We start from the raw sequence: 15463 nt of genomic DNA on the forward strand, positions 1-15463 counted from the left end.
TGGCTTACTGCAACCTCCAACTCCCGAGTTCAAGTGATTCTCCTGCCTTAGCCTCCTGAGTAGCTGGGATTGTAGGCGCCTGCCACCATGCCCGGCTAATTTTTGTATTTTTAGTAGAGATGATGTTTCACCATGTTGGCCAGGCCAGTTTCAAACTCCTGACCTCAGGTGATCTGCCCAGCTCGGCCTCCCAAAGTGCTGGGATTATAGGTGTGAGCCACCATCCCTGGCCGAGGTTTATGCATTTTATTGACCTTTTCATGGAACTAATTTTTTGTTTAATTTTTTCTCTGTTGTATGCCCATCTTTTACTTTATTCATTTATTTCTGGTCTTTATATTTTTTTGTTTCTACTTACTTGGGTTAATTTTACTCTTTATATTCTAGCTTCTTAAGGTGAGAAACTTGGATTACTGATTTTAAACTTTTGCTTTTCTCATATGAGCATGTAAAACTATAAATTTCCCTGTAAATGTGGCTTTAGTTGCATCCTAGAAATTCTGATATGTTACATTTTCATTAAGGTTATTTCAAATTCAATTGGGTACATTTTTAAAAAATATTTTTTATTGCATTTTAGGTTTTGGGATACATGTGCAGAACATGCAAGACAGTTGCATAGGTACACACATGGCAGTGTGTTTTGCTTCCTTTCTCCCCTTCACCCACATTTGGCATTTCTCCCCGGGCTATCCCTCTCCAGCTCCCCCACCCCCCACTGGCCCTCCCCTTTCCCCCCCCAGTAGACCCCAGTGTTTAGTACTCCCCTCCCTGTGTCCATGTGTTCTCATTTTTCATCACCGGCCTATGAGTGAGAATATGCGGTATTTCATTTTCTGTTCTTGTGTCAGTTTGCTGAGAATGATGTTCTCCAGATTCATCCATGTCCCTACAAACGACACGAACTCATCATTTCTGATTGCTGCATAATATTCCATGGTGTATATGTGCCACATTTTCCCAATCCAGTCTATCGTCAGTGGGAATTTGGGTTGGTTCCAGGTCTTTGCTATTGTAAACAGTGCTGCAGTGAACATTCGTGTGCATGTGTCCTTATAGTAGAATGATTTATAGTCCTTTGGATATATACCCAGTAATGGGATTGCTGGGTCAAATGGAATTTCTATTTCTAAGGCCTTGAGGAATCGCCACACTGTCTTCCACAATGTTTGAACTTATTTACGCTCCCACCAACAGTGTAAAAGTGTCCTATTTCTCCACATCCTCTCCAGCATCTGTTGTCTCCAGATTTTTTAATGATAGCCATTCTAACTGGCATGAGATGGTATCTCAATGTGGTTTTGATTTGCATCTCTCTAATGACCAGTGACGATGAGCATTTTTTCATATGATTGTTGGCCTCATACATGTCTTCTTTTGTAAAGTGTCTGTTCGTATCCTTTGCCCATTTTTGAATGGGCTTGTTTGTTTTTTTCCTGTAAATCTGTTTTAGTTCTTTGTAAATTCTGGATATCAGTCCTTTGTCAGATGGGTAAACTGCAAAAATCTTTTCCCATTCTGTTGGTTGCTGATTCACTCTAGTGACTGTTTCTTTTGCTGTGCAGAAGCTGTGGAGTTTGATTAGGTCCCATTTGTCTATTTTGGCTTTTGTTGCCAATGCTTTTGGTGTTTCGTTCATGAAGTCCTTGCCTACTCCTATGTCCTGGATGGTTTTGCCTAGATTTTCTTCTAGAGTTTTTATGGTGCCAGGTCTTATGTTTAAGTCTTTAATCCATCTGGAGTTAATTTTAGTGTAAGGTGTCAGGAAGGGGTCCAGTTTCTGCTTTCTGCACATGGCTAGCCAGTTTTCCCAACACCATTTATTAAACAGAGAGTCCTTTCCCCATTGCTTGTTTTTGTCAGGTTTATCAAAGATTGTATGGTTGTAGATATGTTGTGTTTGCCTCCGATGACTCTATTTTGTTCCATTGGTCTATATCTCTGTTTTGGTACCAGTACCATGCTGTTTTGATTACTGTAGCCTTGTAGTATAGTTTGAAATCTGGTAGTGTGATGCCCCCCACTGTGTTCTTTTTGCTTAGAATTGACTTGGCTATGCGGGCTCTCTTTTGGTTCCATATGAAGTTCATGGTGGTTTTTTCCAGTTCTGTGAAGAAAGTCAATGGTAGCTTGATGGGGATAGCGTTGATTCTGTAAATTACTTTGGGCAGTATAGCCATTTTCACGATATTAATTCTTTCTAACCACGAACATGGAATGTTTCTCCATCTGTTTGTGTCCTCTCTGATTTTGTTGAGCAGTGGTTTGTAGTTTTCCTTGAAGAGGTCCCTTACGTTCCTTGTGAGTTGTATTCCTAGGTATTTTATTCTCTTTGTAGCAATTGTGAATGGCAGTTCGTTCTTGATTTGGCTCTCTTTAAGTCTGTTATTGGTGTATAGGAATGCTTGTGATTTTTGCACATTGATTTTGTATCCTGAGACTTTGCCGAAGTTGCTTATCAGCTTCAGGAGTTTTTGGGCTGAGACGATGGGGTCTTCTAGGTATACTATCATGTCGTCTGCAAATAGAGACAATTTGGCTTCCTCCTTTCCTATTTGAATACCCTTTATTTCTTTTTCTTGCCTGATTGCTCTGGCTAGAACTTCCAGTAATATATTGAATAGGAGTGGTGAGAGAGGGCATCCTTGTCTAGTGCCGGATTTCAAAGGGAATGCTTCCAGTTGTTGCCCATTCAGTATGATACTGGCTGTTGGTTTGTCATAAATAGCTTTTATTATTTTGAGATACGTTCCATCGATACCGAGTTTATTGAGGGTTTTTAGCATAAAGGGCTGTTGAATTTTGTCAAAGGCCTTCTCTGCATCAATTGAGATAATCATGTGGTTTTTGTTTTTGGTTCTGTTTATGTGGTGAATTACGTTTATAGACTTGCGTATGTTGAACCAGCCTTGCATTCGTGGGATGAATCCTACTTGATCATGGTGGATAAGTTTTTTGATTTGCTGTTGCAATCGGCTTGCCAATATTTTATTGAAGATTTTTGCATCTATGTTCATCATGGTTATTGGCCTGAAGTTTTCTTTTCTTGTTGGGTCTCTGCTGGGTTTTGGTATCAGGATGATGTTGGTCTCATAAAATGATTTGGGAAGGATTCCCTGTTTTTGGTTTATTTGGAATAGTTTCAGAAGGAATGGTACCAGCTCCTCTTTGTGTGTCTGGTAGAATTCGGCGGTGAACCCTTCTGGACCTGGGCTTTTTTTGTGTGGTAGGCTCTTAATTGCTGCCTCGACTTCAGACCTTGTTATTGGTCTATTCATAGTTTCAGCTTCCTCCTGGTTTAGGCTTGGGAGGACACAGGAGTCCAGGAATTTATCCATTTCTTCCAGGTTTACTTGTTTATGTGCATAGAGTTGTTCGTAATATTCTCTGATGATGGTTTGAATTTCTGTGAAATCTGTGGTGATTTCCCCTTTATCATTTTTTATTGCATCTATTTGGTTGTTCTCTCTTTTCTTTTTTATCAATCTAGCTAGTGGTTTGTCTATTTTGTTGATCTTTTCAAAAAACCACCTCTTGGATTTATTGATTTTTTGAAGGGTTTTTTTGTGTCTCTATCTCCTTCAGTTCTGCTCTGATCTTAGTTATTTCTTGTCTTCTGCTAGGTTTTGAGTTTTTTTGATGTTGCTCCTCTAGCTCTTTCAATTTTGACGATAGGGTGTCAATTTTGGATCTACCCATTCTTCTCATATGGGCACTTATTGCTATATGTTTTCCTCTAGAGACTGCTTTAAATGTGTCCCAGAGATTCTGGCATGTTGTGTCTTTGTTCTCATTGGTTTCGAAGAACTCTTTATTTCTCCCTTCATTTCATTGTTTACCCAGTCAGCATTCAAGAGCCAGGTGTTCAGTTTCCATGAAGCTCTGCGGTTCTGGGTTTGTTTCTGAATTGTGAGTTCTAACTTGATTGCACTACGGTCTGAGAGACTGTTTGTTATGTTTTCAGTTGTTTTGCATTTGCTGAGGAGTGCTTTACTTCCAATTATGTGGTCAATTTTAGAGTAGGTGTGATGTGGTGCTGAGAAGAATGTATATTCTGTGGATTTGGGGTGGAGAGTTCTGTAGATGTCTATCAGGTTTGCTAGTTCCAGGTCTGAGTTCAAGCGCTGGATATCCTTGTTAATTTTTTGTCTGCTTGATCTGTCTAATATTGACAGTGGAGTGTTAAAGTCTCTTACTATTATTGTGTGGGAGTCTAAGTCTCTTTGTAAGTCATTAAGAACTTGCCTTATGTATCTGGGTGCTCCTGTATTGGGTCCGTATATGTTTAGAATCATTAGCTCTTCTTGTTGTATCGATCCTTCTACTATTATATAATGGCCTTCTTTGTCTCTTTTGATCTTTGTTGCTTTAAAGTCTATTTTATCAGAGATGAGAATTGCAACTCTTGCTTTTTTTTGCTCTCCATTTGCTTGGTAAATCTTCCTTCATCCCTTTATTTTGAGCCTTCGTGTATCCTTGCATGTGAGATGGGTTTCCTGGATACAGCACACTAATGGGTTTTGGCTTTTTATCCAATTTGCCAGTCTGTGTCTTTTGATTGGTGCATTTAGTCCATTTACATTTAGGGTCAATATTGTTATGTGTCAATTTGATACTGCCATTTTGATGCTAGCTGGTTGTTTTGCTTGTTAGTTGATGTAGAGTCTTCATTATGTTGATGCTCTTTAGCATTTAGTGTGATTTTGGAATGGCTGGTACTGGTTGTTCCTTTCTATGTGTAGTGCCTGTTTCTGGAGCTCTTGTAAAGCAGGCCTGGTGGTGAGAAAATCTCTGAGTACTTGCTTGTTCGCAAAGGATTTTATTTTTCCTTCACCTATGAAGCTCAGTTTGGCTGGATATGAAATTCTGGGTTGAAAGTTCTTTTCTTTAAGGATGTTGAATATTGGCCCCCACTCTCTTCTGGCTTGCAGAGTTTCTGCCGAGAGATCTGCTGTGAGTCTGATGGGCTTCCCTTTGTGGGTGACCCGACCTTTCTCTCTGGCTGCCCTTAGTATTTTCTCTTTTATTTCAACCCTGGTGAATCTGACGATTATGTGCCTTGGGGTTGCTCTTCTTGCGAAATATCTTTGTGGTGTTCTCTGTATTTCCTGCATTTGAGTGTTGGCCTGTCTTGCTAGGTGGGGGCAATTTTCCTGGATAATGTCCTGAAGAGTATTTTCCAGCTAGGATTCATTCTCTTCGTCACATTCTGGTACACCTATCAAACGTAGGTTAGGTCTCTTCACATAGTCCCACATTTCTTGGAGACTTTGTTCATTCCTTTTTGTGCTTTTTTCTCTATTCTTGGTTTCTCATTTTATTTCATTGAGTTGATCTTCGACTTCTGATATTCTTTTTTCTGCTTGGTCAATTTGGCTGTTGAAACTTGTGCATGCTTCGCGAAGTTCTCGTATTGTGTTTTTCATCTCCTTCAATTCATTCATTTTCCTCTCTAAGTTATCCATTCTTGTTATCATTTCCTCGAATCTTTTTTCAAATCATTTTTCAAGGTTCTGAGTTTCTTTGCATTGATTTAAAACGTGTTCTTTTAGCTCACAAAAGTTTCTCATTATCCACCTTCTCAAGTCTAATTCCGTCATTTCATCACAGGCATTCTTCGTCCAGCTTTGTTCCCTTGCTGGTGAGGAGTTTTGGTCTTTTGTAGGAGTCTCGGTGTTCTGGTTTTGGGTGTTTTCCTCCTATTTGTGCTGGTTTCTTCCCATCTTTGTGGATTTATCCACCTGTCGTCTGAGTAGTTGCTGATTTTTTGATTGGGTCTCTGAGTGGACGCCCAGATTGTTGATGATGAAGTATTTCTGTTACTTGGTTTTCCTTCTACCAGTCTAGCCCCTCCACTGTACGACTGCTGAGGTCCATTCCAGGCCCTGCTAGTCTGGGGTGCACCTATAGCAGCTGCGGAATAGTGAGGGATGCTACCAGTTTCTTTTACTGCTATCTTTGTCCCAGAATGATGCCTGCCAAATGTCAGTCTTCTGGATATAGAGGGGTCAGGGAGCTGCTTGAGGAGACAGTCTGTACTTTATAGGAGCTCAAGTGCTGAGCTGTGAGCTCTGTTGTTCATTCAGGACTGTTAGGCTGCTACGTTTAATTCTGCTGCAGCAGAACTCATTAAAAAAAAATTCCTTTTTTTCCTCAGATGCTCTGTCTCGGGGGGGTTGGGGCTTTCATTATCAGTGTCCGTTGCGCTGTCCTGCCCAGCTAGGAGGCAGTCCAGTCACTATTTGCCTGCCGAGGCTCCGCCCTGCTGGTGTGAGGTCCACCCTGTTGCTGCAGGCTCTGCCCTGCTGCTGTGGTCTCCACCCTGCTGCCACGGGCTACGCCCTGCGGCGGAGTCTCTCTGTTGTGGTGGGTTGCCTCGGCAACAGCAGGCTGCGTCAGCAATGGGAGTTTACCTCAGTAGGGTCGTATTGCCTCGGTAATGGCAGACGCCCCTCCCCCACCGAGGTGTACCGTCCTGGGTTCAGCTTTGCCCGCAGTGAAACTCTCCACCTGGAGCGTTTGGAATCGCCGTTTTGTTTGTCCCACTGCGCTGGCCGAAACGCCATTTCCCTGGAATCTCCTGGCCTGGCTCACTGTCCAAGTCCTGTTCAATCAGATGGATATGCCAATCTGCCCTCTCAAGTCTCAGATTGCCGGTTCAACAGGGCACCCGGACCCGTTTGCTTTGTGCGGAGCGCTGTGGAGCGCAGCTGCACTGCAGCGCCAGCTGCTGCCTGCAGCGCTGGTGCCCCGTGTCTCTTTTATACCTGGGAATTTCCCCGTTCTGTGGGCAACAAAGATCTGTCTGGAAATGCGGCCCTGACTCACCCTCCGTGCGTTCACCGAGAGCTTCAATCCTGAGTTGTTCTCACCGCGCCATCTTGAGTCCATCTGGGTGCATTTTTTTATGTTTGGATTCAATTTTAGGTATCCTTCGTACTTACTGATTTCATATTATTAAAAAATGTTTTAAATTTACATCATTCCGAAAGTCAAAGTTATACAAAAAGCTATAGTCAAAGAAGTGTCATTTTCCTCCCGTGTCCTTTTCACTGTGTTCTCAACCACCTGTAGGTAATCATTTGCATTAGTTCCTGGTTTATCTTTCTCTTTTTCCTTATTTATTTATTTATTTATTTAGAGATAGGGTCTCACTATGTTGCCCAGGCTGGAGTGCAGTTGCTGTTCACAGGTGCGATCCCATTACTGATCAGCATGAGAGTTTGACCTGCTCTATTTCTGACCTGAGCTGGTTCACCCCTCCTTAGGCAACCTGGTGGCTCCACGCTACCGGGAGGTCACCATATTGATGCCGAACTTAGTGAGGACACCCGATTGGCATAGCTCACTACAGCCCAGAACTCCTGGGCTCAAGCGATCCTCCCACCTCAGCCTCCCGAGTAGCTGGGACTACAGGCATGTGCCACCATGCCTGGCTCTGGTTTATCTTTCTTTTTCCCTTTTTTTTTTTCTGGTGAGACCAGAGTCTTTCTCTGTCACTCAGGTTGGAGTGCAGTAGCGTGATCTTGCCTTGCCTCCTGGGTTCAAGGGATTATCCTGCCTCAGTCTCCAGAGTAGCTGGAACTACAAGTGAACACCACCATGTCTGGCTAACTTCTTTTTTTTCAAGACAGAATCTTGTTCTGTCACCAGGCTGGAGTGCAGTGGTTTGATCTCAGCTTACTGCAACCTCTGCCTGCTGGGTTCAAACGATTCTCCTGCCTCATCCTCCCAAGTAGCTGGGACCACAGGCGCCCACCACCACACCTGGCTGATTTTTATATTTTTAGTAGAGATGAGGTTTCACCATGTTGTCCAAGATGGTCTTGAACTCCTGACCTCATATGATCTGCCCACCTTGGCCTCCCAAAGTGCTGGGATTACAGGCATGAGCCACCACGCCTGGCCTGAACTTACAGATTTAAATATATTTTATGTGGTTTAATTCACTGCATTTATTATCCTTATTGATGCTCCAGTTCCATTTTTGGCCAGTGAGGACTTTATTTAATTGGCTCCTAAGTTCTTTTGATATGACTCTAGTAGTATCTAATAGATTTCTTGCTTACATCTGTGACAAATACTCTAGCATATCTTGTTCATTTCATGCTCTGGACTTGGGACCAGCCATTTCTTCAATGTACCACAGTTCCTTCTAATGGAGAATGGTGTTTGAAGACCACATTCTTGTTATTAGGGATGTTCTTTTCTACTGGGTAAATCAGAGAATTCTGAAGAGTAAAATTATTCTGGTTAAATGTTGAGCATAAAGCATTGTGGTATTTAGCAAAAAGCTCTAGAATGGGAATTAATTTTTCTATTCATTTATCAAATATTTATTACATACCATGTGCCCGATACTTTATGTGCTGGAGATATAACAGTGAACTGTATAGGTAAAAACTCTGCTTTCTTGGGAGCTTATAGTCTAGTTAACCTAGGATTCTTGTTGTTAACTGCTGCTAATTATCTTGGTCAACAGCTTACCTTGGGGGCTTTCCTCATTTATAAGATTGTAAAATTGTATTATGTCGTCTTGTAGTGTTTCAGTTGAAAAGTTTAATAATTCTCTTTCTTGCCTCTATGCTTATTCATTGTTTGTGGTTTCCCTCCCTCTCTTTTCCCTATCCTCTCACAGAGATGACAGAAGAAGAACAGTTTGCTCTAGCTCTCAAAATGAGTGAGCAGGAAGCTAGGGAGGTGAACAGCCAGGAGGAGGAAGAAGAGGAGCTCTTGAGGAAAGCCATTGCTGAAAGCCTGAATGTAATGCAAAAGTTTATGGAGAGTTGTCAACAATATTTTTGACTTCTGTGGTGTTGTAGTTACGTTAGTAACTAGATGTATTCATTTATAGGGTTTTCACCAAACAAAAATTTCCATAATAATTTTTTTAAAGTCTGTGTTGAATTGTTGGTTAATCCAATTTGAAGTGTTTTGTTAATTCTCTATGAAAGTTTTCTTCTACCCCATGGATTTTTCAGTTCATGGTTGAAGAGAATTATAAGTTGATAGCTTCTGAAAAGACTTACTGAATACCAAGAACCCAAAAGGCAGCAAGATAAGATGCTAATTTCTTGTATTTGAGAGCAAAGGGAATGAGAACTAGAGGTGGGTAATGGGAAGAAAGAGGCAGTTTTTAAAAATAATCAAATAATGTTAAATTGTCATTTGAATATGCACAACTGAAATGTGTTTTTTTTTTTTTTGAGACAGAGTCTTACTCTGTTGCCCAGGCTGGAATGCAATCTTGGCTCACTGCAACCTCCGCCTCCCAGGTTCGAGCAATTCTCCTGCCTCAGCCTCCCAAGTAGCTGGGATTATAGGCATGTGCTACCATGCCCAGCTAATTTTTGTATTTTCAGTAGAGAGTTTCACCATGTTGGCGAGGCTGGTCTGGAACTCCCGACCTCAGGTGATCTGCCTGCCTTGGCCTCCCAAAGTGTTGGGATTATAAGCATTAGCCACCGCACCTGGCCTGAAATATTTGAAATGTGAAGGATACTTGCCAGTGGCAGATCCTGAACCATCTTTATGCCATTTGCCTCACTATTTTAATAAAGTGTTCAGTATAGTGATCTAGTACAACACTTTGCACTGCACTTTGAATATGCTGAATGTGTATTCAGTATATGCTGTGAAATTAAATTGAACATCTGCATTTTGGAGAATAGAAACTCTTAGGAACAGTGACCTCCCATTTTGTCCTTCCTGTGACCCTTCATGTATAGTTCTTTAAATAATAAACCTAGGCTGGTGTGGGATCACTTGTTTCAGAGTTGCCGGCCTTCTGATGCTTCTGCTACCAGATCTCGACCTCTGACCACTGGACCGTCTTCCCAGTCACACCAAGAGGAAACCGCAGACTCTGGGATCACTGAAGGCATGTCTCCCTGTTCTGACTCCTTCCATTCATCAAGTATAACTGTACCACAGGGATCTCATGCTGAGAGTAGATATATGGAAATACCCCAGATTTTTTTGGTGATAATAAAGAAGTTAAATCAGGAAGTAGTTGAGATCATAAGAATATCCAGCATACTTTTATCTCCAAGGAAAAAGCAACATTTGGTTAAGCCCAAAGAAAAGCCTTTTTTTTTTTAACCCATATTATGTAATTCTTGGTAAGTGATAGCTTATAAAGCTCTTTTAAAGAAAAGTTTGTCCTTAGCCCTACTTTTTCTCAAATACCTACAGGCATATGGCAGCTGGTACCTCCACCACTGTTTAAAGGCTCACATATCAGTCAGGGAAACGAGGCTGAGGAAAGAGAGGAGCCTTGGGACCACACTGAAAAAACTGAAGAGGAGCCGGTCTCTGGCAGCTCAGGAAGTTGGGACCAGTCAAGCCAGCCAGTGTTTGAGAATGTGAACATTAAATCTTTTGACAGATGTACTGGCCATTTGGCTGAGCACACACAGTGTGGGAAGCCACAGGAAAGTACTGGGACGGGTTGTACTTTTCTCAAAGCTGCCCAGGGTAGGGGGGACACATCTAGGCACTGTCTGCCTACCCTAGCAGATGCCAAAGGCCTCCAGGACATTGGGGGCACTGTGCACTACTTCTGGGGTATTCCATTCTGCCCTAATGGATTAGACCCTAACCAGTATACCAAGGTCATTCTCTGCCAGTTGGAGGTTTATCAAAAGAGCCTGAAAATGGCTCAGAGGCAGCTCTTGAAAAAAAAAGGTTTTGGGGAACCAGTGTTACCTAGACCTCCTTCTCTGATCCAGAATGAATGTGGCCAAGGAGAGCAGGCTAGTGAAAAAAATGAAGGCATCTCAGAAGATATGGGAGATGAAGACAAAGAGGAGAGGCAGGAGTCTAGGGCATCTGACTGGCACTCAAAAACCAAGGATTTCCAAGAAAGCCCTATTAAAAGCTTGAAAGAGAAACTTTTGTTGGAGGAAGAACCAACAGCCAGTCATGGTCAGGTAAGGGTCAGTGATGCTGTAATTAAGGATGATTTATTCACAGATTAAAATAAGGATTATTTTAGCTGTTATTTTTGTGGTCTCCCCCACCTTGATTATTAAAGTAATACATGTTCACTATAAAAAATTAGGAAAGTACAGGAGAATATAAAGAAGAAAAAGACTACCTATAAGCCCAGCACCAAGAAGTAATCATCATTGTTTCTTTCTTGAGATGGAGTCTCACTCAGCCACCCAGCCTGGAGTGCAGTGGCGCCATCTCGGCTCACTACAACCACCATCTCCTGGGTTCAAGCGATTCTCCTGTCTCAGCCTCCTAAGTAGCTGGGCTTATAGGCACCCACCATATGCCTGGCTAATTGTTGTATTTTTTGGTAGAGACGGGGGTTTCACTGTGTTGGCCAGGCTGGTCTTGAACTCTTGACCTCAGGTAATCTGCCCACGTTGACCTCCCAAAGCGCTAGGATTGCAGTTGTGAGCCACTCTGTCTGGCCAATCATCATCATTTCTATGCATACAAAAATACATTAAAAATTTTTTGGAACAAAATGACTACTCTTCAGTGTAAGTTTTGTTCTTTCCCCTACTTTATAGTTTATCTGACATCATTTCTTATGTATTAAGTATACCTGAGAACAGTAAATATATGATATATTCCACCACAGGTATACCATAATTTATTTTTGTTTAAAATCTTTTTTTTTTTTTTTTCCGAGACAGGGTCTCGCTCTGTCACCCAGGCTAGTGTGCAGTGATGCCATGTTGGCTCCCTGTAGCCTATACCTCTGGGCTCAAGCGATACCCCATCCTAGCCCCCCGCAATAGCTGGGACCACTGGTGCACACTACCATGCTGAGCCAATTTTTATATTTTTTGTAGAGATGGGGTTTCACCTTGTTGCTCAGGCTGGTCTTGAACTCCTGAACTCAAGCCATTCACCTGCCTTGGTCTTCCATGCCGGCATTATAGGCATGAGCCAACACACCTGGCCTAAAATTTTTTATTATTTCTAAAATTAAATTTTTGAATAGTAATAATATTCACACAGCTCAAAATTCAAAAATATGTAAGTAAAAAGTCTAACTTCTCTCCCTATCACCCAGTCAACCAGTTCCCCTCTCTGGACTCAATTTGTATTACTAGTTCTAGTGTATCTTTCCAAGGTACTTTTATCTGATACAAGCAGTGTACATATTCTTTTCCCTACGTTCTTTTGCAGAAATGATTTACACATTATTCTCTACTTTTTTTCATTTAATATCCTAACGAAATTATTACATAACAATGTATAGAATATCTTAATTTTTTTTTTTTTGGATATGAAAAATACCGTGTGTGGATTAGTCAGTTTATTTTATCCAGTACCATATGTTGCACATTTAGGTTGTTTCCAATATTTACTATTACAAATAGTTAAAATGTCCAGAGGACATTTCATCCAAATGGAATATATTTGTATTATATGATAATTTTGTGTAGCTGTAATTGATGGACCAAAAGATACATGTATTTATTATTTCATTAGCTGTTGCCACATTGCCCTCCATAGAGGTCATATACATTTACATTCCCACTGGCAGTGTATGAATACTAGTTTCTGCAGGCCCACAGTAGTGTAGTACTGTCAGACTTCTTGATCTTTGCCAATCTGAGAGATGAAAAATGGCGTCTCAGTGTAGTCTTTTTTGCATATCTCTTACTATTTCTGAGGCTGAACTTTTTTCTCACGTCTAAGACTCATTTGTATTTCCTTTTCTGTCTGTTAGATCTTATGATCAATTTTTGATAATCTGTTTTATTAGTGGTTTGTGGATACCTTTTATATAATAGAGAAAGTAGTCCTTTGTGATATAAAGTATGGATAGTTTCCCAGTTATTTTTTCCCACTACATAATGGTGTATATTTCTTACTTTACTTGTAGTGGTTTTGTATAATTTATTGAAACCATCTTTTTGATAATTTAGTTTGATTTTTCTGACATAGCTAGATTATATTGTATATGAAAGCTTATATCTTATTTTTTCCCTCCGAACATTATAAAAGCAATAATATAATTATAAACTATATATAGATTACAATTTTAAAGACCATTCTGTTTCATGACTATACTGTTTTTTCTTGCTATTTCTGTTACCAGGCTTTGATTTTTGGTTTTGTTTTACTGTTACTTTATTCATTTTATACTGTCGGTCTTATGTTATGATAAAGGTTCAAGAAATGTTAGCTTTGAGGAACTTCATAGAATAGAGAACATGAATTTTGACTTTTGTGTTTTAATAATTGTGTGTTTTTTTGACCAAGTCACTTAACCTCTTTGAATCTCAGTTTACATTTATAAAATTGGAATGACAATTCCTATCTTTCTACAGTTACTTTAGTGATTAAAGTGAATTTGTGTAAAATGTCTACTATAATACTTAGGAGTTTATAGGAACTGAACAACTGGTAGTTTTCTCTAAGGGATCAAAGGTTATCTGTTGGGGGCATGCCTCTAGGAATCATTATTTCCTAGTAACCATCTTTGTTCACATTCTGGAAAGAAAGCGAAGACATTTTAATTAAAAAAAATTTTTTTTTTTCTGAAGGTTTATCAGCAAAGAGACGTTTTTAAGAAACAGTTCTTATAGTGACTGGCTTCTTTTCCAAAGGAAAGTTAGATAATGCTTATGATAAATATTCTGTTTGTTCTTTCCAATTCAGAGATGCTGCTGCTTAAAGTAATAAATTAAGCCCAAAGATCGACACTTAATGATTTATTGTAATTCAGGTTGTTAGCTTGAAAGATCCAGGGGCCAGAGCTCTAGATCATAGACTAGTGTTAAGTTTGAAAGCAGCGCCTTTGCAGTAGCCTGGAAGTAGTCAAAATCTAGTGGTTGGTCTTAATTAGATTGAAGTTCTTTGACTCTTAACTTCAGGAGCTGGCCGCCAAATACTATCAGTTGATCCTGTTTGCTACAGTAAACTAAATTAAGTTAGCTTAATTAAAAAGAGGAATTGGCTGGGCATGATGGCTAATGCCTATAGTCCCAGCACTTTGGGAGACCGAGGCAGGAAATTCATTTGAGCCTGGGAGTTTGAGACCAACCTCGGCAATATAGTGAGACCTCATCTCTACTAAAATGAATAAATAAATAAAGTAAAAAGAGGACTTTTTCATAAGGAAACCAGGTGTCTCAAATTTTAAAATAGCACTATAATGGCCAGGCACAGTGGCTCATGTCTGTAATCCCAGCACTTTGGGAGCCGAGGTGGGCAAATCACCTGAGGTTGGGAGTGCAAGATCAGCCTGACCAACACACAGAAACCCTGCAAGCCTATAATCCCAGCTACTTGGGAGGCTGAGACAGGAGAATCACTTGAACCCAGGAGGCAGAGGTTGTGGTGAGCTGAGATCATGCCATTGCACTTTAGCCTGGGCAGCAAGAGGGAAATTTTGTCTCAAAAAATAAAATAAAATAAGACTACAACCAGGCCCAAAGAAGGTACTTGGCATCTGTAATTTTTCTGTATCTTATGGTTATGTTGTGTCTCCTTAATTTATCTCCCTGCAGACTTGCATTCTTTGCTTTTGTTTTTCAGGTATAGCTTGAAGACACTGATCTTATAGCCCTCAAACTTATTACAGGTTACAGGAGACTTACTCTCTCCCAATTCCAATTTTAAATTTTCAGGAAAGGATTTATGGCCCATTTGGTATCAGTAGCCCAGTCAACTGTGGCCTGAAGGAGGTTACTTGTCAGATTGGCTGTGAGCCCACTGCTAATGGGATGGGAGGGGTGAGGGATAGTCCTCAGTAAAAGGAGACAAGGCAGACAACCTAGTAAGTATCCAGCATAGGCATTAACTTTAATTTTAGAAATCACTTGGAGATGTTAAAAAATGCTGAAAAGTTTAGAGTCAAATTAAAAGCATATACCATCCAGTGATGTATTCCTTCATCTTTTTATCTTTACCTATTTTTTGTATGGTTCAGATAATATATTTTTTGTATCTTTATCTTAACATTATGTAAACATTTTCTCATGATGTTAAAATTATCTATATCTTTTACTTTATTTAGTGATGGAGTTTTGTTCTTTTTGTCCTGGCCGGAGTGCAATGGCATGATTTCAGCTCAACACAACCTCCGCCTCCTACGTTCAAGCTCTTCTCCTGCCTCAGCCTCCTAAGTAGGCTAATTTTTAAAATATTTTTTGTAGAGACGAGGTTTCTCCATGTTGGTCAGGCTGCTCTCAAACTCCCGACCTCAGGTGATCTGCCCACCTTGGCTTCCCAAAGTGCTGGGATTATAGGTGTGAGCCACTGTGCCCAGCCATATTTCACTTTTAATGGCTGTATTATATTCTAGCTTATGAATTTACCATAATATTTTAAACATTTTTCTATTGCTGGATATTTCACTTGTGATATCTTTCTACATGAAAGTTTTCATTATTCCTGATCAGTGCACTTAAGCATAAGAGCCATAAAAATGATGGGTTAAAGGGTTATGAACATAGAGACTTGGTATTTATTGCCAAGTTGCTTGTCA

General features: G+C 40.4%; 1 protein-coding gene across 16 annotated transcripts in view; it reads left to right on the top strand.

Moving 5' to 3' along the window:
• The window catches only part of UIMC1 (ubiquitin interaction motif containing 1), a 177608-nt gene that overhangs the window by 84876 nt on the left and 77269 nt on the right, over positions 1–15463 (top strand). For 14 of the 16 annotated variants that reach the window (XM_078364667.1, XM_078364662.1, XM_008990253.4 and 11 more), the window contains 3 exons: positions 8639–8763; positions 9775–9880; positions 10195–10931. In XM_078364667.1, coding sequence (XP_078220793.1) covers positions 8639–8763; positions 9775–9880; positions 10195–10931 — 968 coding nt within the window. Of the gene's footprint in view, positions 1–8634; positions 8764–9213; positions 9276–9774; positions 9881–10194; positions 10932–15463 lie in introns of those variants that run through there. The other 2 variants (XM_078364672.1, XM_078364669.1) reach the window with 2 other exon arrangements.

Source organism: Callithrix jacchus, chromosome 2 (assembly GCF_049354715.1).
Source record: "Callithrix jacchus isolate 240 chromosome 2, calJac240_pri, whole genome shotgun sequence".
Classification (NCBI taxonomy): Eukaryota; Metazoa; Chordata; class Mammalia; order Primates; family Cebidae; genus Callithrix; species Callithrix jacchus.